The 27,451-nt window shown below is 39.8% G+C and overlaps 1 protein-coding gene across 1 annotated transcript in view; it reads left to right on the top strand.

Annotated features, from left to right (window-relative positions):
- PLA2G4A (phospholipase A2 group IVA) overlaps window positions 1-26,263 on the top strand; it is a 165,093-nt gene extending 138,830 nt beyond the window's left edge. The window contains exons 16-18 of the mRNA XM_068985973.1: window positions 13,220-13,415; window positions 15,515-15,672; window positions 25,730-26,263. Of these exons, the coding sequence (XP_068842074.1) occupies window positions 13,220-13,415; window positions 15,515-15,672; window positions 25,730-25,861 (486 nt within the window). The 3' untranslated portion in view covers window positions 25,862-26,263. The remainder of the gene's footprint in view (window positions 1-13,219; window positions 13,416-15,514; window positions 15,673-25,729) is intronic.
- The last annotated feature ends 1,188 nt before the right edge of the window (window positions 26,264-27,451 follow it).

The following is a 27,451-nucleotide window of genomic DNA, read 5'->3' on the forward strand; positions in this document are numbered from 1 at the left end:
ATTATGAGTAATATTTCTAAAACACAGATGTGATTCAATCACTTTTCCACTTAACAAAGCCTTTAATTGATTTCCCAAGCCTCATTCAAGTTCACAGTCCTGAGCAGGACAAGAACAATGCAATATGTCTGAAGTTCAGGAAGCAAATTAGCCTGAAATTTGAGAGTTAGCAGGTAAAAGATAAGTAAAGCCAAGTAAAGCCATGCATGGGCTTCCCTTGTAGCTCAGTTGGTAAACAATATGCCTGCAATGCAGGAGACCCCAGTTCCATCCCTGGGTTGGGAAGATCCCTTGGAGAAGGGATAGGCTGCCTACTCCAGTATTCTTGGGCTTCCCTGGTGGCTCAGCTGATAAAGAATCTGCCTGTAATGTGGGAGACCTGGGTTCGATCCCTGGGTTAGGAAGACCCCCTGGAGAAGGGAAAGGCTACCCACTCCAGTATTCTGGCCTGGAGAATTCCATAGACCGTTTAGTCCATGGGATCGCAAAGAGTCAAACATGACTGAACAACTTTTACTTGACTTTTCAAAGCCATGCATGGGGAATGTATACCATGAGGAGAGAAGAGGACATGAAATAGTATCCTGATGATTCAACAGCAGTATCTGGGGAAAAGGACAAAAATGAAGGAAGTATGCAGTATTATAAAACTAACTGAAGATATTTAACAACAAAATGTCTTTGGTTAAGTGGATGAGAACAGTTTCAATAGGACCGAAAGAGCAGATGTCATACTGCAGTGATTTGAAGGTTCAGTGGAAGCTAAGAACATGGAGACAATCCTATAAACCATTCCAGGAAGAAGGAAATGGACTATATCTGCAGGAGGATGTGGGGAATAGGAAAATTGCGTGTATGTGGAGGGGTGGGTTGGAAATACTTGAGTGTGTTTAAATGTTTTGATGTCTAGGACTTGTGAATGAAGCAATGTTGTGGAAGATGGAGAGATGATGTATACAACAGAATCACATCCCTGGGAGATTGTAGGGGTGGGGAGTGGAGGGGAGATACAAAAATACAGATGGACAGGAGTCTAGATACATCCATATTGGGACAAGAGAGAAGGGGGATGTTGTGGCTGTGGATTGAAGGCACAGAGTTGTAGGTATAGAGATGGGAAGATGGGAAAGTGCTCATGCGATGACTTCTAACTTTTAGAGGAATTCGGAGTCAGCACTATCTTTTGAGTAGAGAGGAGGTTGAGCCAGGGGTACAAGGATAACAAGTCTGCCTGTCTGAAGACACAAGGAAAATTTCTAACTAGGGTCATGTGGAAAGATTGCTGGGCAGCATCTAAGTGAGACATGAATGTTGTTTGTCCCCTTGACTTCAAACTTCCTTTCAATATAGCTCAAATATTACCTTTCTTGACCTCCACAAGTATAGTTTTAGTATGAAAGGCTTAGTAAATTCTCCTAACACAGCAATTTTCATGTTGTCCTGTCTATATTTGTTTACTTCCACTCTCTGTGAACTCTCTGTGAACTCGTTGGAGACTAGAACATTAACTTGTGTGTGTGTGTATATTTCTGTTTTGTTTTAATCATTTGGTTCTAATTGCTATGTAAGTGCTAGCCCAAATTATGGTATGTAGGATATGTTTTATGGGTGAATGAATGAAATATTATAATAGAGATGAAGTTACTATCTCCATTTCATAGATTAAGAAACAGGTACTCACAGAGATCAAGTGAAACAGTTCACCATCTCCCAACCAGGAAGAGTTAGTGATGACCCAGGTCCTTGGACATGTTTTCATTTCTGTTGTACTCTTAAGATGTTCTCGAGACCCAATAATGATTATAATAACTCTTTAACATATATAAATCTCATATTTTAAAAGCACTTTCATATTTCACCTTTTTTGAGGCAGTTAGTAGTATTCAGAGAAGGAAACAAGGATTGATGAGATAAGAAATCTCATCACGCCAAGAAATTAAATAAGATAATGGGTGAAAGGTCTTCCCATTAAGCCATTACGAATCTGCTTGCAATGCAGGAGACATGGGTTCACTCCCTGGGTTGGGAAGATCCCCCTGGGGTAGGAAATGGCAACCCACTCCAGTATTCTTGCTTGGAAAATCCCATGGACACAGGACAGACTACAGTCTGTGGTGGTCACAGAAGAGTCGGATATGACTGAGTGACTAAACAACAACAATGGGTGAAAAGAACATAGCCCGGGGACTTCCCCGGTGGTCCAGTGATTAAGACTTCGCCTTCTAATGCATGGGGCATGGGTTCCATCCCTGGTTGGGGAACTAAGATCCCTCATGCCTCAGTCCAAAAACCAAACATAAAACAGAAGCAATATTGTAACAAGTTCGATTAAGACTTTAAAAATAGTCTACCTAAAAAAAAAAAGAACATAGCCCAGGATCTGGCTGGGGCAATACTAGGTAAGTAATGGTCAGGGTGGACTAGATTCCAAGGATCCAGGATGAGAATCTAACACTCTTTTCACTTCACTAGCTGCCTGGCTTTATCTATACGATGTATATTCTTTTTGTGTATGCTGTGTGCAGCAGTTAGTGGTAAAACATGGTTCTTGATGTCTAAAACATTTTAGCTTTTGGCAGGAGGGGAGACTTCAAAACACCAGTCATTTGGGAGGAAATTGAGAGATTTTCTTGTTAAATAGTTATTTGGGTTTATATAACTATGTATATTATGTGAACGTATACAAGTATGTGTGTTGGGCTTCCTTGGTGGCTCAGTGCTAAGGAATCCGCCTGCCAATGGTTCAGGAAGAATCTGATTCAGTAAGATCCCCTGGAGAAGGAAATGGCAACCCACTCTAGTGTTCTTGCCTGGAAAATCCCATGGACAGAGGGGCCTGGTGGGCTATAGTCCATGACATTGCAAAAGAGTTGCACTGACTTAGCAACTAAACAACAACAACAACTGTGAGTGTTACAGGAGATCCATTCAAAAATAGATTGGTGTGTTCTGGAGTACACAAGCAGGGAAATAAGTGAAATTGGATAAAAATGGCCCAGAAATGGCAATGAGCACATCTGAGGAGTGATCTGATTAAAATGATAGATATTGCACTCCCATGAGGAGGGCTTTAAAGAAGAATTTATGGTTGGATGATAGCAAATGGAAAATCAGTGAAGGATTTCCAGCAGACAAATGACTTCATGAAATTGGAATTTTAGAATGATTAATCTGATAACGGAAAATTGGATGAATTTGGGGATGGAGAGCAAAAGGTTAAAATTAAGGGGGATTTACTGTAATATAAGTATAGGACAGTGAAGTATGCACCAGGGAGGGTGACTGTGAAAACCAAGAGCAGGATTTGATGATGGATGAGCAGCAATGGGGAGGTGAGTTTCAACGCATGACTCCACTGTGATAATTTAGGAGCTCATTCTGGAGGTGGAAGAACCTGATTATTCATTTCACCAATGGAAGTGTAAAATGTCAAAGTCATCATTTTATACATGAATCAGAACTCCACCACCTTAATGAACTGATATTAGAAGGTTTTAGAATATTATGTTGTACCTCTGAAAAGAACCATTGTACTTTGTTGTAGTTTTTAAACATACTTTGATTCACTATTTCTAATTAAAAAGAATACTCATAAAAATACATCAAGTGCTTCTGCTATTCATAGATAATAGCTGCTGATATTTTGTTTCTATTTTTTCTCTCTTCACTGCATGTGTGCATACATATGTGCAAATGTATGTATCAACACCAGGGTTACATGTTTTTGCAATCTGCTTCTTTCTTCTAAAAGTTACATTGTAAGCATTTCCCCATGCCATTCAATATTTTTAGAACATAATTTTAAACACAGAATGATATATTATATATGATACATTTTCCTCCAAAAATGGACTTCAGAAAATACAGAGTGAGTGAAATGAACTTTTCAGTCTCACTTGGAATATTTAAAATGATTTTTTAAATTTATGAGTATTGTTATATAGATTGTCATTATAATAATATGCATTTCAATATGGACTTAAAAGATTACTCAAATATAATTTTTAAGTTAATAAAAAATATTGTTCAGTTCAGTTCAATTCAGTCACTCAGTCATGTCCGACTCTTTGTGACCCCATGAATCGCAGCACGCCAGGCCTCCCTGTCCATCACCAACCCCCAGAGCTCACTAGACTCATGTCCATCAAGTCAGTGATGCCATCCAGCTATCTCATCCTCTGTCGTCCCCTTCTCCTCCTGCCGCCAATCCCTCCCAGCATCAGAGTCTTTTCCAATGAGTCAACTCTTTGCATGAGGTGGCCAAAGTACTGGAGTTTCAGCTTCAGCGTCATTCCCTCCAAAGAAATCCCAGGGCTGATCTCCTTCAGAATGGACTGGTTGGATCTCCTTGCAGTCCAAGGGATTCTCAAGAGTCTTCTCCAACACCACAGTTCAAAAGCATCAATTCTTTGGCACTCAGCCTTCTTCACAGTCCAACTCTCACATCCATACCTGACCACTGGAAAAACCATAGCATTGACTAGATGGACCTTAGTCGGCAAAGTAATGTCTCTGCTTTTGAATATGCTGTCTAGGTTGGTCATAACTTTTCTTCCAAGGAGTAAGCATCTTTTAATTTCATGGCTGCAATCACCATCTGCAGTGATTTTGGAGCCCCCAAAAATGAAGTCTGCCACTGTTTCCACTGTTTCCCCATCTATTTCCCATGAAGTGATGGGACCAGATGCCATGATCTTTGTTTTCTGAATGTTGAGCTTTAAGCCAACTTTTTCACTCTCCACTTTCACTTTCATCAAGAAGCTTTCTAGTTCCTCTTCACTTTCTGCCATTAGGGTGGTGTCATCTACATATCTGAGGTTATTGATATTTCTCCCGGCAATCTTGATTCCAGCTTGTGCTTCTTCCAGCCCAGTGTTTCTCATGATGTACTCTGCATATAAGTATAAAAATATAGTACTATTAATACTAAAGTGGAATACTTATTATAGGTATGATATGTACTAAGTTGCTTCAGTCATATCTGACTCTTTGTGACTCTATGAACTAGCCTTCCAGACTCCTCTGTTCATGGGAGTCTCCAGGCAAGAATATTGGAGTGGGTTGCCATGCCCTCCTCCAGGGATCTTCCCAACCCGAGGACTGAACTCGGGTATTTTGTGTCTTCTGCACTGCAGGCAGATTCTTTGCTCCTGAGCCATAAAAATTGAGTTGTACATAAAAGTTTTTGATAGCAGAGAAGTTTCAACGCAATACCTGAATATATGCAATATGAGTTTTTAAGGTGATTAAATAATGAATAATTTTCTATTTGGGTGGCTTGTCTGGTGGCTCGGTGGTAAAGAATCTACCTGCCAATGAAGGAGATAGGAGTTCAGTCCCTGGGTCAGGAAGATCCCTTGAAGAAGGAAATGGCAACTTACTCCAGTGTTCTTTCCTGGAAAATCTGATGGACAAAGGAGCCTGGTGGGCTACAGTCCATGGGGCTGCAAAGAGTCAGACACAACTTAATGACTAAACAGCAATGGCAACAACAAGTGTCCTATTTCTTAGACTGAAATTGGATACCATTTGAAGTTAAGGAGTAGAGCATAAATCCTGAGCAAAAATTTAGAGCCAGTAACTATGTTTCTTAGGCATTTCATAAATATAGTTAAATCTCAGATTTCGTCAGGGAGATATAAAATGATGGATATCATGCCTTTTGATAAAGGCAACACATTTCATATTATATCTACTTTATAACCAGCCTAGAAAGTTCATGACGTCAATGTCGGTGATAATGAAGGATTTTGTTTTTTGTAGATTAGTGGCTACACACTCTAATAATAGTCCAAATATACAGAACCTCATAACTCTAAATAGTGTTATTAATTGATTTAAGAAAAATAATTTTGGGTTTCAGTTTATCAAGTTCTTTTTGTTAATCATTTAATAACAGATATATGCCATGCAAATTTAGTTTTCCCGTAGGGTTTACGCAAGATAAATTTTAATAAGGTTTGTTCTTCACATTGGTCACAAAATAATCCAGTACCTTCATAGTCAAGTCTTCAAAATAAATAGGTTGAATTTAAAGGAGGGGGGAAAATGCTTTGGATGTTTTGAAGAATAAGCAAGGAATACAGGGAAGTTTAGAGTTTACCATTCTAGATTTTTTTCTTTAGCTTATAAAGTTTTATGTAGAGTAATGGATTTGGATTGTTATTCCATAAATTATGTTACTTTATGCTGCCGTATGTTGGGCATGAATCTAGCTGTATTTCAGTGCCCTTTTAAATGCTTAGTGGCTGGAAGTCAGAACAATGAGTTTATCCTCTCAAAAATAAAAGGAAAGAGAGAAAGAAGGAGAAAAGGAGAGAAGGAAGCAATGAGGGAAGGGGAAAAGGACAAGAGAATTAAAAGGAAATTTGAAAGTAGCTAGTCTTTACAAATTATAGAAGTAATGTATCGAAATTAACTTTATCAAGGTCAAAATCTCATTTACCCACAAAAAAGGGCTTCCTTTATTCCAAAAGAATCCATCTGCAATGCAGGAGACCTGGATTTTTCAAACCCTGGTTTGGGAAGATCCACTGAAGAAGGGAACAGCAACCCATTCCAGTATTCTTGCATCCCATTGACAGAAGAGCCTTTCGGGCAACAGTCCATGAGTCAGACACAATTTAGCGATTAAACTACCACCACAAATAATGCAAAAAAGAATCTGTATTTTTCAATGCTAACCTGATTTATTTGTTGACATTATGGCATGCTCCTTGGTTTAGAACCTCAATGGCCCCCCACTCCAGCACTCTCGCCTGGAGAATCCCATGGACGGAAGAGCCGGGTAGGCTACAGTCCACGGGGTCGCTAAGAGTCAGACACAACTGAGCGACTTCACTTTCACTTTCACTTTCACGCACTGGAGAAGGAAATGGCAACCCACTCCAGTGTTCTTGCCTGGAGAATCCCAGGGATGGGGGAGCCTGGTGGGCTGCCGTCTCTGGGGTCGCACAGAGTCAGACACAGCTGAAGTGATTTAGCAGCATACGTTGTACTTAGATTGTTCAGTTGGGTCAAACCATCATGGCCAGACCAGTCCAGGTGTTAGCTCTGTGGGCATCAGTCCAACCTGGCTGATGAAGGGAAGTGCATGTTATCGAGTGTAGCCTTTATAGGCTTACGGCTTAAGTTCATTTCTGCGGTTATAGAGTCGGACATGATTGAAGCAACTTAGCAGCAGCAGAGCAGCAAGTTGCCACAAACAACAGAAATGTATTCTTCTCTCACAGTTCTGGAGACCAGAAGTCAAGATCAAGGTGTCCTCAGGGCCACACTCCCTCCAAAAGCTCTACGGGAGAACTCTTCTTTGTCTTTTCCAGTTTCCAGTAGTTCCAGGCTTTCCTTGGTTTGTGGCTACATAACTCTAATCTCAGCCTCCGTCTTCCTATGGCCTTCTCCTCTGTGTGTGTGTGTTTTCATAAGAATATTCATCGTTGGATTTTATGGCCCACCCAGCTAATCCACAATTACCTCAAATTCAGATCCTTAATTTAATTATACTTGCAAAAACCTCTTCTCCTAATGAGGTTGCATTCACAGGTCCTGGGGGTTAGAGCATAGACTTTTCTTTTGGAGGGCCACCATTCAACCCACTACACCTGTTTGGTCATGGAGGATTAGAGGCCTTGTCATGAGGAAATATACTCAACATTAATTTCTCCTTACATATTTTTGTGAATGTATAGTAACCTCTCAGTGAAGAAGAACTAAGGAGAAATGTAAAGTGCTCTGTACACTATCAGATATAGAAAATTATTTTTGTGCATATTGCATTGTAAAGCTCTTGGGACCTAACACTTTTTTTGGAAGTGAGAATGATCATAACCACAAAATAATGAATTCTAAATTGTTGTTTCTACCTATTGTATTTTACATTAGTTTCTTCAAAAATTTCCTAGAATTCTGTAAATTTATTTACACAGTTATACTCCTCTATCCAATCTAAAAATAGATTTTAAATAATGAGGAAACACATGCCCTAGGTATATAGAGAAAAAAACTTCATTTCCTCTGGAGAAAAGCTAATATAATATAATAATTTAAAATATATATCTACATGTATAAATAAATAAAATGGCATATATATGCCATTCATACTATAGTTTGTACATATTTTTATATTATTCAGATTGTTTTTCCTATCTTTCAAAGTGTTTTCAGTTCAGTTCAGTTCAGTCGCTCAGTCGTGTCCGACTCTTTGCGACCGCATGAATCGCAGCACGCCAGGCCTCCCTGTCCATCACCAACTTCCGGAGTTCACTCAGACTCACGTCCATCGAGTCAGTGATGCCATCCAGCCATCTCAAAGTGTTTTAGTACTCTTAAATGAGTATAAGCATCCTACAAACTATAACTTTGAAGGATACTTTCAAATTTTTATCTTCACAGAACATCATTTTAGTTAATACTATGTAAGTGAAGTGAAGTGAAGTCGCTCAATCGTGTCCGACTCTTTGCGACCCCATAGACTGAATCCTGCCAGGCTCCTCTGTCCATGGGATTTTCCAGGCAACAGTACTGGAGTGGATTGCCATTTCCTTCTTGAGGGACTCTTCCCAACCCAGGGCTCGAACCTGGATTTCCCGCATTGTAGACAGAGGCTTTACCGTCTGAGCCACCAGGGAAGTAATTTACCATGAATTAGTCTGTGAAAATCTGAGGTGTCAAGCAGTAACCCAAATGGATGGTTAGAACTCAGTTCTGCTGTAATTTGTGGAATAGCAATTATTTTTGCTCACTGCATTCTTTTAAAATATTCTTTTCAAACTCGTCTGTCCCACTCATAGTTGTGTCATTGTTTCTCAGCCTTTACAAACGAGACATGGGAGGAGAGGAGACGGTTTTTCCATCCTGTAATCACTGCCTTTATAGTCATCAGGTTTTAATCCTTTCCACATCAGGCTCATATAAGGAAAGGGAAAGTTTCCATCACTTCCTGATTCCTGCATAAAATATCTATCTAAAAATAGCTTGGTCTTTTACCTCAGGCGATTCCCTTCTCTTTCTCCGCGCACTCACATCTTGGTCACACCCTTGAGTCACGTTTGTAAACACTGGAGAGCCCTTCCTTTCCCTTGTTCCCATGCAATTCCACAGTGTGAACTTTTGGTTTTATTTTGATGTTGAATAATTGTTAATGAATAACTGTGAACAGTGCTAGACAAGAAATAACAGCCTGAATAATTCAGCTGAACAGGAAGATAAAGGATTTAGAGATAATTCTCAAGTTTCAAACACGCAATTGTCCCTGTGTACATATGGAATTTTAAGTGAAATATAATCACATTTAGCTTGACAGTTTATGGAACAAATGTTTTAATATAAATCTGTTTTCCCAGATTTTTATTCCTCAGTAAATGACATTGAGAGAGTCGATCAGCTTAATGTTCACACTCCAGAAGCATCAGGAACAGTGAATGCTCAATGAAAAGCGTTTTTTTTCCCTAAACTTAAGGTGCTATTTTAAAGTGACTATTTTCTTCACTAGGTTAACACAACTTTGTAAAGCAGTTTTCATCCAATTAAAAAAATAATTTATGGGGGAAAACTCACATATAAATAAATACCTTTCTTAAATATAAATTACTGAGTTTTAAAAAATATATGATCTCGCTTAATCCTCACAGCAATGCTCAGGAAGATAATAGTATCAACTTTATTTTACAGCTCATTTATTTACAAATAAATTGGTGGGAAATAAGAAACAGCTGAAATGCAGATTAACTGGGATTGTGTGTGTGCTCAGTCACTAAGTCATGTCTGACTCTGTGATCTGATGGACTACAGCCCTCCAGGCTCCTCTGTCCATGGGATTTTCCAGGAAAGAATACTGGAGTGGGTTGCCATTTCCTTCTCAGGGGATCATCCTGATCCAGGGATTGAACCCTTGTCTCCTGCAGCTCCCTCATTGGCAAGCAGATTCTTTACCGCTGAGCCGCCTGGGAAGCCCCAGAATGGGATTGGGAGTCTGCTACTTCAAAGACAGTACACAGCCTGGTCCATGTGTGTTGCTTGTTACTTATGATCCCTATGGTGCATTAGAGGAGCATCACTGCATTTTTTTTTTTCTTTTTGTACACAAAACCATTTCTTCCATGTGGAGCTATTGTGCTAAGCAGTTTGTCTCAGATCACCCAGCTTGCAAGTCAAGATAGGCTGGGCCTTTCAGGCTGCACAGCCCAGGTATGAAGCCATCCGTCATGTTCCCTCTCTCTTTCATACTGCACTATCATGTCTGTTCTTTATCTTCCCCCTTAATTTATGATCCCTAGGTATTCAAGGATAGCTCCTCTCTTATGCCTGGAACATAGGTGCTTCATCATAATGTTGAGTGAATTAATATGCACTGTGAGGAAATAGTCCAGGTATGTTGCAAAATCTCACAGCAACTAAATACTTTACTCATAGCATTTGCCAGTTTTAAACCTAGAGGGTTGTTTGATTACTGTCTCTCTATGTCCATTCTGTAAGAATAAGTTTTACTCACCATTACGTCCCCACCTCCTAGCATAGAGCTTAGACTGACGACTAATGATTATCATTGAAGGAATCAATGTGATGACAAAGTAGTTAAAAAAAAAAACTTAAGATGGTAATGATCATTTCTCCAAAACTTCTGCTCTTTAGGAATTTCCCTAATAGTGTTGCTCTCTCTCTTCTTTCTTCTTCTTTTCTTTCTTCACTTTTCCCCCTTCCACATCTTTTCCTCTCTTTACTGACTTTCATTTGGCAAACGTGTATAAAAAGTGATGTGACAGGCATGCTACTGACTATTGCAACCATGCTAATTGATTTAATTGTAATAGCAGTCTTATGTGATATGGATTATCTTGACCGTCTTTATTTTATATTTGAGGGTATTGAGTGTAGAGGCCTCAGGGAATATGCCCAAGGTCCCCGAGCGTGCACTTTAACTCGGGCAGTGTGGCCCCAGAGTCTGCGCTTTCCCACTACCACAGTCTGTTTCTTACTTGTCCCCTGTGCCTTTAAGCTGCATTTTAGTAGAAATAAGCTCTATTCACTGCACCTCTCTGTACTGATTTATGTTCTCCAGTTTGAATTAATTAATTTTTGTGCTTATCCTCTGTGTTAGTCTTCCTTGACACGAAAATAAGCCTAAAACCTCAGTGAAGTGAAGTCGCTCGGTCATGTCCGACTCTTTGTGACCTCATGGACTGTAGCCTACTGGGCTCCTCCGTCCATGGGATTTTCCAGGCAAGAGTACTGGAGTGGGGTGCCATTTCCTTCTCCAGGGGAACTTCCCTACCCAGGGATCAAACCCGGGTCTCCTGCATTGTAGGCAGACACTTTACCGTCTGAGCCAAGGCAAGCCCAAAACCTCAGTTCAGTTCAGTTCAGTCACTCACTCGTGTCTGACTCTTTGCGACCCCATGAATCGCAGCATGCCAGGCCTCCCTATCCATCACCACCTCCTGGAGTTCACTCTGATTCATGTCCATCGAGTCAGTGATGCCATCCAGCCATCTCATCCTCTGTCGTCTCCATCTCCTCCTGCCCTCAATCCTTCCCAGCATCAAAGTCTTTTCCAATGAGTCAATTCTTTGTATGAGGTGGCCAAAGTACTGGAGTTTCAGCTTTAGCATCATTCCTTCCAAAGAAATCCCAGGGCTGATCTCCTTCAGAATGGACTGGTTGGATCTCCTTGCAGTCCAAGGGACTGTCAAGAGTCTTCTCCAAAACCACAGTTCAAAAGCATCAATTCTTCGACACTCAGCCTTCTTCACAGTCCAACTCTCACATCCATACATGACCACAGGAAAAACCATAACCTTGACTAGATGGACCTTAGTCAGCAAAATGATGTCTCTGGTTTTGAATATGCCATCTAGGTTGGTCATCACTTTTCTTCCAAGGAGTAGGCATCTTTTAATTTCATGGCTGCAGTCACCATCTGCAGTGATTTTGGAGCCCCCAAAATAAAGTCTGACCCTGTTTCCACTGTTTCCCCATCTACTTCCCATGAAGTGATGGGACCAGATGCCATAATCTTCATTTTCTGAATGTTGAGCTTTAGGCCAACTTGTTCACTCTCCTCTTTCACTTTCACCAAGAGGCTTTTTATTTCCTCTTCACTTTCTGCACTAAGGGTGGTGTCATCTGCATGTCTGAGGTTATTGATATTTCTCCCAGCAATCTTGATTCTAGCTTGTGTTTCTTCCAGTCCAGCGTTTCTCATGATGTACTCTGCATATAAGTTAAATAAGCAAGGTGACAATATGCAGCCTTGACATACTCCTTTTCCTATTTGGAACCAGTCTGTTGGTCCATGTCCAGTTCTAACTGTTGCCTCCTGACCTGCATACAGATTTCTCAAGAGGCAGGTTAGGTGGTCTGGTATTCCCACCTCTTTCAGAATTTTCCATAGTTTATTGTGATCCACACAGTCAAAGGCTTTGGCATAGTCAATAAAGCAGAAATAGATGTGTTTCTGGAACTCTCTTGCTTTTTCCATGATCCAGCGGATGTTGGCAATTTGATCTCTGGTTCCTCTGCCTTTTCTAAAACCTCAGTAGTCAACAGCAAACATGTACTTCTTGGTCATGTTACATGTCAACAAAATAGCTTCTTTTCCTAAAGAGAAGCAAAAAAAGAAGCTAATTCAGAGCAGCTCAACTGTTTTTGCATTCATAAGATGTATTCATTTTTAATCAGTTTTATGGAGAAAATGCAGGTAAAAATTCAGTAACAGAGTGCTCCTCTTTGAAGGGTTAAAAAACATTCACATGACTTGTAAATGCCCAGAACCCATTGTTGTTGTTGTTGTTGTTTAGTCACTCAGTTGTGTCCAACTCTTGCGATACATGGGATTTTCCAGGCAGGAATACTGGAGTGAGTTGCCATTTCTCACTCTGGCTATCTTCCCTGAACCTCCTGCCTTGCAGGCAGAGTCTTTACCACTGAGCCACCAGGAAAGCCTACCCAGAATCTCTAGCAATTGCATCAGTGTAATTTCAGTCAGTTCAGTTCATTAATAATTTTTCCAATGTCTCCTATGGAACTAGCCTTATATAAAGAAGTAAAAAATGATCGTGAGTTTGTTCATGGAGTAATTTTGTATTTCTTGAGATTGATAAGTTTCTTAAGAAGATCGTTACTCATCTTCAGCAAGGAACATACTAACACATGGTAGACAGCTAATGAATAGTGAATGGTGAGCAGACCAGCTGAACAAATTACCTTTCCCTCTCTTCCATAGGAACTTCTACTTGCAGAAAAGTGGGCTAAAATGAACAAGCTCCCGTTTCCAAAGATTGATCCTTACGTGTTCGATCGAGAAGGACTGAAGGAATGCTACGTTTTTAAACCCAAGAATCCTGATGTTGAGAAAGATTGCCCAACTATCATTCACTTTGTTCTGGCCAACATCAACTTCAGAAAGTACAAGGCTCCAGGTACATCAGGAATTATGGTCTGTAAGGCAGAAAGCTGATAAAGCATAAGAATGACATTAAGGTGCTTCATGCTGGCACTGCCATACCAGCCGTTACAACATTGAACACTTCCTTTACGTTGATAAATGGCTACCATCCTGAGACCCCAAGCACTTCCCCCCTTTCTCACCCTAGAGTCTCCTGAGTTCCTCATAATCCAGAAACTGAAGGGTAATTAACTAGCTTGATAAAACCTCTGGGGCTTTATTCTGCAATCTCAGGTTATATTTGTTCTGATGGATTGGAACAAATGTCCTTGTCATAGGCATTGTTAAATATTTTGATTGCTACCTTTGTAAGGGAGGCCTTGTTTCAGAAAAAATCGTGCAAAAAATTGTGGGAATGTTAACTGACCATAAAAATTCATGAAATTGTGGGATGATTTGGGAGAATGGCATTCTATCATGTATACTATCATGTAAGAATTGAATTGCCAGTCTATGTCTGACACAGGATACAGCATGCTTGGGGCTGGTGCATGGGGATGACCCACAGAGATGTTATGGAGAGGGAGGTGGGAGGGGGGTTCATGTTTGGGAACACATGTAAGAATTAAAGATTTTAAAATTAAAAAAAAAATTCATGAAATCTAGCAGTACAATATGGATGGTAATTTCAGGTCCACCATGTTACATTCCTTTAGAAAAAGAGAATCAAGTTCAAGGCACCAGCATTTTGTTTTGCCACATCCAAAGGAGTCTATGGACTCTTCTATATCCTGGAAGATACTGATTAACAAAAGGAGAGCTAGAGATTGACTGGCAAGATACTAAATGTCTCAACGTTATATTATTTTCAGACCAGAAAATGTAGCTGTTAAAGAAAAGATGAAAAAATAGCCATGGAAGGTTTGAGACTATGGGGAGGAAAGTAATCTTCTTCTACATAGTGGACGAAGTCAGAGAAAAGGTCAATAGAGGTGGAGATTCTCCTGAGTCATGCTTCAACACAAAAGAAGGAAGTATTAGCTGGAATTTTTAGTTATTGAACAGTGAAATACCTAAAGCATAAGAAATGTTGAATTTTCTGTCACTATTAATTCTCAAAAACAGGCTGTGGAGGGGATTCTTGTGACATGAAGACAATTAATTAATGTCTGGCTTTGGGTTCTACCAGAAGTAAATTCCAAGCAAAGGGTTCAAGTGCAAAGAGTTTGTTTGGGTGAAGTAGGAAACTTTAGTAAAAGAGCTGAGAACTGATAAAAGGAAGAAAGGCAGACAACAAAAGATGTGTTAGTAAGCCTGCTACCACAGGAGAACCTGATCCTAGGAGATGAAATAAAATGTAGTCAGATCATGTTTCCACTTACACAGCAAGTGGCAAGGGAAACAAGGAATTTATATACCAATACCATAGAGTCTTTGGTTGACTGCTTCCTGGGACAGAGTATTATTGACTGGAACTTCCAGCCTGCTGCTAATCAGCAAAGCAGCCTTGAGCAGTTACAGGGAAGAGTAGAAAGCCTTCGGGGCTTCCCAGGTGGCTCAGTGGTAAAGAGTCCACCTGCCAAGCAGGAGACACAGGTTTAATCCCTGAGTTGGGAAGATCCCCTGGAGAAGGAAATGGCAATCCACTCCAGTACTATTGCCTGGAAAATGCCATGGACAGAGGAGCCTGGTAGGCTACAATCTATGGGGTCGCAAAGAGTTGGACACGACTGAGCGACTTCACTTTCACGTTCTTTCCTGGAGAAGGAAATGGAAACCCATTCCAGTATGCTTGCCTGGGAAATCCCATGGACAGAGGAGACTGGTGGGCCGCAGTCTGTAGGGTTGCAAAAGAGTCAGACACGACTTAGTCAGACTAAACAGTAGCAGCAGAAAGCCCTTAGCACAGAGATGCAGGTGCTGGCAACTGGAAGGTGCCCAGTCAGAGTACACAGAAATGGTCAAGTCCAGGGTATATGAGCAGAGGCCTCATAGTGTGCACTGAGGATTATATGACTCCTGAAGGGTCTCCCAAGGTTGTGTTTATGGCTATTTGAATGTTTTATGCCCTGGACTTTAGAGATAATTTGTGGTTTTTGAAATAACATCATTTGAAACTCTTCCTATATTTAGGTGTTCCAAGAGAAACTAATGAAGAGAAAGAAATAGCTGATTTTGATATTTTTGATGACCCTGAATCACCGTTTTCGACCTTCAACTTTCAATACCCAAATCAAGCATTTAAAAGGCTGCATGATCTTATGTACTTCAATACCTTGAACAACATTGATGTAAGTATCTCCTATGATCATTGAAAATGTCCAATATTTCCATATCAATGAACATAGCAATACCTCATTTTAATTCATAAAAAATAACTTTTATGAATGATACCACCCCAAAATTTACCATTTTCATTTTTGTAAATTCTACTAATCTCCAGAAGAACCCCATAAAATTCACAAATAAGGAACCCAGTGCCTCCAAATTGGCAGAGCCCACATTTTATGCTATTGTGTGAAGGATTAGTTAATCCTCAGCTTCTTTCCCAAAGTATCTAGTAGGTTTATCCTATGATAAAGTAAACTATAAGTTGGAAGAAAAGTCTTACAATGGAAATATGAGTAGAGAAGTGAATGCTACCAGAAGTGCAATTAATCGGCAAAAATAGCATGAATTTTAATGAACAGACTCATGCCTTTAAATGTCTTTTTATTTTTGTGGATCTTGGAACTGTCTCCAGAAGTAGCAGTTTCTCCAAGTTTAGCCCCGGAGATATCAAGTGTGCCTTGCTTCACAAACATTAAAACAAGTCATGCTCTTCAGTGTTATTCCTAGCACTAGTATATCTGCTGCTAAGATTCTGTATCTGTGTAAAATTCTTTAGCTGCTGACTCACCATTTAGACCGCTGTTGTGTAATTGGATTCATGTTGGCTTGTGGTTCCACAGCATAGTGTCTGACACATGATGATCAGTGGTAAAAGCCCAAGTTCATGAGTCTACTTGGATTTTGTACGTTAGAAAAAAAGCATAAAAGGAAAAGAAAGAAAAATTAAATGGAGAGGAAAAGGCATCACACCCGATTTGCCAGTCCTTTTGGAGATTGTATGAATGGAGTAAAAGAATGGACCACGTGTGAATGAGTCTTCTGTGCATATGAGATTTCATTCGATTTTTGTGATCTAATAGAATTCTGGCACGTCTAGTTTGTTTGTTTGTTTGTTTAGTTTGGTCTGAAACTAGTAATGATCAATTGTGTGCAGTTGTGACAGTTACACCATAATATATTTATTAATCAATATCTTTGATTTTTTTAAACATATGAAAATTTCCCAATAACCTTCAGCTTCTGCAACTCCAAAGTGTTTCTTGTCAGTGTTCATTTGTGAACAACATGTGATAGTTCAGGTAAAACATGGATAGCAACATTCATAGTACATATCATTTTCTAAATGGATTTATTTCTTTTCTTTAACCTTATTAGTCAGTGAAAATCTGAAATCTGCATGCTACATTGTTTCTGTGGTGATGGCGAAAATTTAAAGAATAATAGAAGAAAATCAACATTTTAATCCATGATTTTAGGGAACAAACAGATATTCTCAGAATAGAGTTGTATTTTATAAAACCTCATGCTGTTAAAAACAAAAAAGCACTAAGGGTTACTAAAGCAATAATCCTATGGTTCCAGTATGAAGCCAGTAAAAAAAAAAAATTATATTGTCTTCTCATGGGGGTGAAATGTATTAGACTTGATCAGTTGTCCTCAAATGGATTAAAAAAAATAGATTATAGGAATGTATAAATACCCATTGGACTTGGGAAAATTAAAGGATACATACAAAAACATACAAGTATATCTGTATACTGACATATATGTATATATTCATGTTTATGTATATGACATATATATACATATAGGTGTATATAATTTACACAACTTCATTTTTCTCATTGTTTTCAGTTCTGGTTTTATAAAACTCACTAAGCTATTTAGGGAATGATATAGTTCTGTTTATATATTTTACAAACATTCTTCATAGTATGAATAATTCATCTTTGTTTGACACATAGATGAAAAAGTTAATGCCTAAACAAAACCAGACTGAATCCCAAAATAACTGTCCTGACTTAGAGCTCATCAAACACAGATTTTTCACAAGCCATTCAATTAAACAGGTTTTAATTACTCCTAAGAACTTACTTGACACAGTATGTAGAAGCAAGGTCATGGACTGTATATCATGTTTAGCTCTTAGATGGGCTTATTTTTATGACTTTGAATAAGCTACTTAAACTTTTTGAGCCTCAATTTCCTCATCTCTGAAACAAGTGTAACAGTACCTACCACGGTGGCAGTAGTGAATTTTCAGTCAGGTGTTCAGTTCAGTTCAGTCGCTCAGTCGTGTCCAACTCTTTGTGACCCTATGAACTGCAGCACGCCAAGCCTCCCTGTCCATCACCAACTCCCAGAGTCCACCTAAACCCATGTCCATTGAGTCGGTGATGTCATCCAACCATCTCATCCTCTGTCGTCCCCTTCTCCTCCTGCCTTTAATCCTTCCGAGTATCAGGGTCTTTTCAAAGGAGTCAGTTCTTCGCATCACGTGGCCAAAGTATTAGAGTTTCAGCTTCAGCATCAGTCCTTCCAATGAATATTCAGGACTGATTTCCTTTAGGATGGACTGGTTGGATTTCCTTGCAGTCCAAGGGACTCTCAAGAGTCTTCTCCAACACCACAGTTCAAAAGCATCAATTCTTCTGTGCTCTGCCTTCTTTATAGTCCAACTCTCAGATCCATACATGACCACTAGAAAAACCATAGCCTTGACTAGATGGACCTTTGTTGACAAAGTAATGTCTCTGCTTTTCAATACGCTGTCTAGGTTGGTCATAACTTTTCTTCCAAGGAGCAAGTGTCTTTTAATTTAATGGCTGCAGTCACCATCTGCAGTGATTTTAGAGCCCAGAAAAATAAAGTCAGCCACTGGTTCCAGTGTTTCCCCATCTATTTGCCATGAAATGATGGGACCAGATGCCATGATCTTCGTTTTCTGAATGTTGAGCTTTAAGCCAACTTTTCCACTCTCCTCTTTCACTTTCATCAAGAGGCTTTTTAGTTCTTCTTCACTTTCTGCCATAAGGGTGGTGTCATCTGCATATCTGAGGCTATTGATATTATTGATCTTAGCTCTCCAACCCAGGACTGAACCCATGCCCTTGGCCTTGGAAGGCAGTGTCTTAACCACTGGTCCACCAAGGAAGTCCCTCAGTCAGGTGATGGATGAACAAACAGTTCCCTACAAGCAGAAGCTGCTTAATAAGTGGGAACTATACATCATGAGAAACACTGGGATGGAAGAAGCACAAGCTGGAATCAAGATTGCCAGGAGAAATATCAATAAGCTCAGATATGCAGATGACACCACCCTTATGGCAGAAAGTGAAGAGGAACTAAAAAGTCTCTTGATGAAAGTGAAAGTGGAGAGTGAAAAAGTTGGCTTAAAGCTCCACATTCAGAAAACGAAGATCATGGCATCTGGTCCCATCACTTCATGGGAAATAGATGGGGAAACAGTGGAAACAGTGTCAGACTTTATTTTTCGGGGCTTCAAAATCACTGCAGATGGTGACTGCAGCCATGAAATTAAAAGATGCTTACTCCTTGTAAGAAAAATTATGACCAACCTAGATAGCATATTTAAAAGCAGAGACGTTACTTTGCCAACAAAGGTCCGTCTAGTCAAGGCTATGGTTTTTCCAGTGGTCATGTATGGATGTGAGAGTTGGACTGTGAAGAAGGCTGAGTGCCAAAGAATTGATGCTTTTGAACTGAGGTGTTGGAGAAGACTCTTGAGAGTCTCTTGGACTGCAAGGAGATCCAACCAGTCCATTCTGAGGGAGATCAGTCCTGGGATTTCTTTGGAAGGAATGATGCTAAAGCTGAAACTCCAATACTTTGGCCACCTCATGGGAAGAATTGATTCATTTGAAAAGACTCTGATGCTGGGAGGGATTGGGGGCAGGAGGAGAAGGGGACGACAGAGGATGAGATGGCTGGATGGCATCACTGACTCGATGGGCATGAGTTTGGGTGAACTCCAGGAGTTGGTGGTGGACAGGGAGCCCTGGAGTGCTGCGATTCATGGGGTCGCAAAGAGTCAGACACGACTGAGCGACTGAACTGTCTGAACTGATACCTATGTATGTCTATATCCTGCACCATGATGGATATATGTCAAGACCTTCGCAAATGGTGAGAAGTAAGAATAGAAATAAATGAGTGCAGGTAATAGCAGCCTAGGCAGTAAATGCATGTATTTTTGAGGGAATGAATTTAGGCTTCCCGCTTAAATTATATAACCACTGAGGTTTCTCGTGGGTGTGTATATGTGTGTATGCGCCTCATACCCAGGTACGACTTCTAGTTTTCACGGACATCTATCTCTCCTTTGATGACGCCCACTCCTTGTTTTTAACCAGGAAAGCATATTTTATCAGAATCAAAGCTTCTTGATAAGTGATGAGAAATAAAGATCAGCCGAACTCTGAGGTGGGCGGTTAGGTCATTAGGCTCAGTCATGAGCTAAGTCACTCGCTCCCACACCATTTGACGAGAGTCAGTGACTAACGCACACAGCAGCAACACAGCACATGCTTCCTTGCCATAGACTGTCAGAGTTGCTCACCAGTTGTGGACACTGTGTATACAAACTCTCCTCATGCACAGACATCTGAGTGCCCGTCCCACGGAGGCAGTTTTCAACTTTCTGGCCACGACCACTATGACTTCAGGGGAATTTTCATCTTCAATTCACATTCCGACTTAAACCTTGACTCTGAAAAGACCAACCTGTCTCTGACAGCTATGTGCTTCTGTTGCTTCATTTTCCAGAGATCTCAGGGAGCCAGCCTCACTGAAGCTAAATTCCCGTTCAGCTTAAGTGGCTTCTGTTTCTTTTCACTTTGTGACAGCAGGCTGGGCTTCTCATTAGCGTCAGGTTTCTGCACTTACTCAGTCCTCCCAAATTCTTTTTCGCTGAACATTGCTCAAGTGCTTTTACGGCGGCAGCATATCAATTTGGGGGGTCTTTTTTTTTTTTAAGGAAAACTAACATATAGTGACTTACACTGGTAAACAAGTGGTATGTGGAAAATGCAGAGACTTTGGAGTCAGGCCAAATTTGGTGCTCAGATTTTTGCTGTGTGACCTTGGGCATGTTGGTTAACTTTTCCAAATTTTACTTTCCTCATTTGTAAATGGAAATAGTGATATATATTTTACAAGATCGGGATGACGATTAAGGAAAAGAATATAATTTAAGAGCTCAGCATGCATGAGACACTCAATAAACTGAAATGGGTAATATGATAAGGTTGTTAATTTTTATCCGTGTTCATATTTATCTTCTGCTTTTAATTATAAATGTAAACCATTTAAAAGCAATGGCTTGCTTTTTTTTACCCTGTATCCTCCAGAGATACTGATCACAGTGGCCAGTACCAAAGTAAATATGTAATAAAATGTCCACAATTCGTTTAGAACATGTCATCGACTTACTGGCTGAAACTGTTGAAGAGTTTTAATATGCAGGATAAGGGGGTAGCGAGTGTCAGGATATAGGACTCTGGAGGCAGATGCCTGACCGTGGAGTAACTCCATGAAATGCATGCTGACCAGGTAATGTGGTTACACGCTCTACCCATAAACTGCCACCTTGATCTGGAGGTAACACACCTTCTGAGGTTTCTTTTCCAAGACCTTGATGATTCAGTTATCCCAGGAAAATTACTGTTACACAGTTTCACTCATTCAATGTATTAATTTAGCAGGTATACTATAAAAACAGTGACAGTTTATTCAATATACACCAGTGGTGCGTAATCATGAGCTTTTAAAATTCTTTCTCCAATGATCCTATAAAATATTAAATATTAGGTGTTAACTAAAATGAAGAAAGGGCTTCCCTGGTGACTCAGCTGGTAAAGAATCCACCTGCAATGCAGGAGACCTGGGTTCAGTCCCTGGGTTAGGAAGATCCCCTGGAGAAGGGAAAGGCTACCCACTCCAGTATGCTTGCCTGGAGAATTCCACGGACTGTATAGTCCATGGGGTCACAAAGAGTTGGACACAACTGAGCAACTTTCACTTTTCACTCAAAATGAGGAAAAACATATAGCCATAAGTATTGGTATCTACTTCTTTATTTGTTGATATTTCATCATCATGTTAAGAGTATTTAGGTACAAGTTAAAGTTTTTATCTTCTACAAAATAATTTAGAAGTTTATTATATATCATAGCCTTTTAAAAGTGTGATATCTCTAGGCATTTCTTTGTTTTTAAATTGAAGTATAGCTGATTTCCCTGGAGAAAGGAATGGCTACGCACTCTAGTATTCTTGCTGGAGAATTCCATGGACAGAGGAGCCTGGTGGGCTACAGTCCAAGAGACCGAACAGAGTCAGACGTAACTGAAACGATTTAGCAAGCATGCACGCATAGCTGATTTACAATGTTAAAGTTCAAGTTAGTTTCAAGTATATAGCACTCTGATTCAGTTCTCTCTCTCTCTCTCTCTCTCTCTATATATATATATATATATATCCCTTTTCATGTTCTTTTTACTTTTAGGTTACTACAAAATATTGAGTGTAGTGTCCTGTGCAGTATACTAGGTCCTTGTTGGTTATCATGGCCTTGAATATTACGCCCAAATTCATTTACTTTTAATGCTACTTATAATCTTTTTTACATCTTATTTATTTATTAATTCAACACGTATTTATTGAGTATCTACTGTGCCGGGCACTGTTTTAGGAACTAAGGATAAATAATGCACAACATGAAAAGAACAAGGAAAAGTTTTGAGTGCTTGATATAAACCAGATACATCCTTTTCAAATATTGAGCACTCAGAGCTGGCCTATGAGGTAGGTACTTTTTTTTTTTTCTATGTGAGGCAGCTGAGTCGTGGATTATTGTGGCTGACTCCTGGAAGACACACAGTTTTGTTGAGGGGCTGAGATGGGGCCATAGGTTGGTTTGTTTTCTTCCTCATTCTTTCCTCACTTTTGAACCATCTGTCTCGCAGGCAGCCTTATTTCCTGGTTACTCCATACACAGCCTCCTTCCCAGCCAGCCTACTTCCCAGGTGTTTCCTGTACATGCCCTCAGCCTCTTTATGAAACTGTCCTTTTCCTGACAAGACCCGGTCTTTCCACTCCATGTATCAAATCCTGCTTGTCCTTCACCTCAGCTCAAGTCTCATTGTCCCCAGGCATTGAACTTTATCCTGTTTAATTTGACCTCCAGTGAGCACCTTCTGGACAGTCATTAATCTTACAAATATTTATTTTTCCCTTCCGTGTTCTAAGTGCTGGAATCAAAAATGAGAAGACTAATAAGACCTTTGCTTTCATAACACCAGTTTCGATTCAGAAGGCAGGCATTAACCAGCAAATCCACAGTAATTTAGGCCAGACTATCCTCTTGCCTTTTGTTATATTTAGAAGTCTTATTTCTATTGCAGAATACACTGTAACTTTCTTCTAAGGCTGATTTTAAATTTTCTGTTCTGAGAATTCAGTGCTTACTTGTGGAATGCTTCCCATCTCATGCTTCCAAATTTGTTCCTTTTGGGGAGTGATGACATTTTGCATGTTTTCTTACTTTTTGCCTTTATTGCCAAATATTTAAAGTATCTGGCAGATTGGGAGACCATTAAATAGTACCAGAAAGATGACCCATGTCTTATTTGGGAATAGGTGATGGGGATGGAGGAGGTTGATTATGAGGATCTGTGCTAGAATGACACTGATGGGAAAACTTTGGAGTTCAATGACTTTCAGAGGGGAATGAAAAAAAAAAAAAGATATGAATACTATTTACAGCAGGGGCTTTCCTGGTGACTCAGGCGGTAAAGAATCTGCCTGCAATGCAGGAGACCCGGGTTTGATCCCTGGGTCGGGAAGATCCCCTAGAGAAGGAAATGGCAACCCACTCCAGTATTCTTGCCTGGAGAATTCCATGGACAGAGGAGCCTGGCGAGTTACAGTCCATGGGACTGCAAAGAGTTGGACATGACTGAGTGACTATACTACTATTTATAATTACTTAGTCTAATAAGAAAATAGAAAGGCTCAAATATAACTTAATGTTTCTGTGAACATGTCTAATTGTACCACGTATCCTGCCAAAAGGTTTGAATTTAGCCACTGATGTAGTATTAAGCTCAGCCATTCCTGTTGATACATCACAACCAATGAATATTTTCTGCAATAGTCTGAAAATCTGGTTAATGGTTTCATAGTGTTAATGTGCCACCTAGTGGTTCAGATCGCACATTCTAATTGCATATGATTTCGGTTTTTCAGGACTTCCCTGGTGGCTCAGACCGTAAACCGTCTGTCTATAATGTGAGAGACCCGGGTTTGATCCCTGGGTTGGGAAGATTCCCTGGAGAAGGAAATGGCAACCCACTCCAGTATTCTTGCCTTGAAACTCCCATGGACGGAGGAGCTTGGTGCAGGCTACTATCCATGGGGTCGCAAAGAGTCGAGCACGACTGAGTGACTTCACTTTCTTTCTTTCTAGGTTTTTCAGAGTTATAAATGTGGATATCCATTTTCCTTGATAATCATGATCCTTTATTAAAAGTATCTGCCAGATTCCAACTATGATAAACTCACTAATTTGTGATATTCATATTGTTGTTTTTGCTCAAACATTGATATGTTTTTTTGTAAAGGGGTTGACTGCAGTCATTATCAGTGTGATGTCCCCAGTGATCTTTTATATATTTTAAAGGTTTTTAGTTATTTGGGAAGTAAACAGTTGATTTTTAATTTTACTTGGGTTCTCTGCAATGAGAGTTGCTGTGTCTCATGTTGCTTTGGTGCTCTTTTCAGAAGGAGAGACTAACTCAAAACTTGCTGACATGATTTCTAGAATGACAGTGAGATTAATTAAAAGGAGACATAGTAGGGCACATTTGATAGTGTAATGGATTTGCTGACTTTTATCATAAAAAATCTGCTATTGGCTATATATGGTGGGTTTATTTCTAGTAAATATTACACCCTCCCATCTAAGGTAAAGCTCCTAAATTTTCTCATGTATGGTTAGTGAAAATACCAATAATAAATAGATGCTAGTTGTGAAATGTTTCCTATGTGCTAGGCATTAATAAATGATCTCCAGTTCCCACAGAAGCTCAGATTAATGTTATTATTTCCATTTTAAAGAAGAAGAAATGGCTGGGGGATATAAGTTAATTCCCCTTGATATCCACAGCCAAGAAATCCCTGTGCCTGTAGGCCCTCTAGCATGGTCTCCATCATAGACCTGAAACCCCCTCTTCTATTTCTGTAGAATTATGTTTCCCTCACTCATGGGAAAGATGAGGTCAATGGATACCTGCTTTTAAAAGACTCAGTAACATTTGAACTCATCTTTTTCAGTAGACAATTATATATCGATTGTAAAATTATAATTAAATTGTAATTTTTAATTATAATTATAAAATTATAATTAAATTGGAAAATTATAAAATAAAGCTAAAATTAAATTAAAATTATATATATAATTGTCTTCTGGGAAAAACATATAAAATTAAAAATCACAAAGCAAATAAAGGTGTCACATTCCCATGATAAATCCCTCTTCCTAGAATATGACAGTTTGTTTAAAGTTACCATTAGAGAACAGAGGGCCCTGCCCCAGTGGGTCTCACATAAATCACAGAAGATTAATGTAGGTTAGCATCACCCAAGTCACACATTTCTCTTCTCCCAGCTTGCCCATGGAGATTGGATGAGGAAATGGGAAAACCCTACTGTGTACACATCTCCAAGGCCAAGTGGGCCACACCAGCTCTGGGTGGGAGGAGCTCTGATGTTGTAAACTTCTCAGACTTGCCTCATTTATAGATATATAGATAGATGACTGGAGAAGGCAATGGCACCCCACTCCAGTACTCTTGCCTGGAAAATCCCATGGACGGAGGAGCCTGGTAAGCTGCAGTCCTTGGGGTTGCTAGGAGTCGAGCATGACTGAGCGACTTCAGTTTCACTTTTCACTTTCATGCATTGGAGAAAGAAATGGCAGCCTACTCCAGTGTTCTTGCCTGGAGAATCCCAGGAATGGGGGAGCCTGGTGGGCTGCTGCCTATGGGGTCGCACAGAGTCGAACACAACTGAAGCGACTTAGCAGCAGCAGCAGATGGATAAGTGATAGATGGATGATGTATAGAGACAGATAGATAGAGATACGTATGTCTTGCCCAAACAACTGTTTCACTGAGTTCTGAGTAACACTAATTACACATCTTTTGCCTCTATTTGCAGGTAATAAAGAATGCTATAGTTGAAAGCATCGAATATAGAAGGCAGAATCCGTCTCGTTGCTCTGTTTCCCTCAGTAGTGTTGAGGCAAGAAGATTCTTCAACAAGGAGTTTCTAAGCAAACCCACAGCATAATGTGTGTACCGGAAAGGGTAGCAATTTCTGATGCGGAGGCCGTTTGAAATTCCGTGACAACTGGATTTAAAAGCCCAGGACAGGTATTAGCACTGATCTTAAGAGACTGGTTGATACTCAAAGTTGCAGTTACTTAGCTGCATGAGAACAATACTTGCAAAACTTTGCTAGATTGACAGATGATGTCAATTTTGTAAAAATATAGCTTAGCTACATTTTCTATCGATATGAATTTCCTGATGCAAATGTAGGGACATATACTGTATTTTTTAGACATTCCTCACCAACTAGCTATGTGTCCTCTTTTTTTAAAAGGTGGTTCCTTTTTTAGAATATTTAACAGTTCAATCTTTAAAAGACTTTGTATTGTGTGTGAGTGTAATTCACTGACTGGATTTATTCATGCCATGAGACAACACTATTTTTTATTTATATATGCATATATGAAATAAATACATCTGTATACAAATGAGCAAGAGGTAACTGAGTGTTTTTTTGGTTATCTTTAATGAACTATTGTGCTGTGGCTATGACAGATGTTCAGAGTCATGGTTTTCAGACACAAAAATTGTTAACCCTACACTCAAATGTGAAACAACATTTTAAATCATGGTGATTTTTCTTAGAAGAGAAAGTATGTGTTTTTTGAGCAAATGGTTTATATTTATTCAGAATATAGGAAAAAAAATGTTACCCCTTCTAGTTTACTTTGCTGATACTATCCTATTTGTGAGACAGAGAGCAGTTACTTCAGAGAAAAATCCAGAAGAGTGACAAGTGCTGTATCTGTAAGACTTGTCTTAGGGACAGTCTGTATTTCATGACTGTGGCTTGTTACTACTGAACCACTAAGGTTCAGAGTTAGTATCCCAAATAGAAGGGCTTCCTTTTCTTGCTCTGAGTCTACCATTCTTTAATCTCTCTGTTCATGTGTCTTTTTCCCTCTCACCTTTCATTCACATTTCTACTACCTGTGAGGAAAGACAAGGTGACAAGTTCATTTATTGGTTGATCCATGCACATGGCAAATGAGTGCCCTCTACAGGCCATCAGGCGTATTGCAGGGTCTGGGGACACAGCATTGGGCAACAATGACGAAAATGCCTACCTTCAAGGACCGTGGGCTTCCCTGGTGACTCAGGTGGCAAAGAATCTGGCTGCAATGCAGGAGACCCAGCTTCAATCACTTTCACACTTTTAAGAACCTTACTTTCTAATGGAGAAGACCAACAATAATCTGTACCAATACGTTCCTAGAATGTTAGCCCTGGGGAAGATCACAATGAGATGGTTGTTGCTGCTGTTTAGTCGCTAAGTTGTGTCCAGCTCTTTTGCAGCCTCATTGACTGTAGCCCGCCAGCCTCCTCTGTCCATGGGGTTTCCCAGACAAGAATACTGGAGCTGAGTGGGCAGGACCTGTGGATATTTAAGGGAAGAACATAGCCGGCAGAGGGGATAGCAGATACATACGCTCTCAGGTAGAGCGCCAAGCATGTTCCAGGAATAAGAAAAAGACCAATGTGCCCAGAACAGAGTGGGAAATGTAAAAAATTAATTTTCACTTAATTTTTTTCAAGATGCGGCAATACT

The sequence above is a fragment of the Capricornis sumatraensis genome, chromosome 14 (genome assembly GCF_032405125.1).
Source record: "Capricornis sumatraensis isolate serow.1 chromosome 14, serow.2, whole genome shotgun sequence".
Lineage (NCBI taxonomy): Eukaryota > Metazoa > Chordata > Mammalia > Artiodactyla > Bovidae > Capricornis > Capricornis sumatraensis.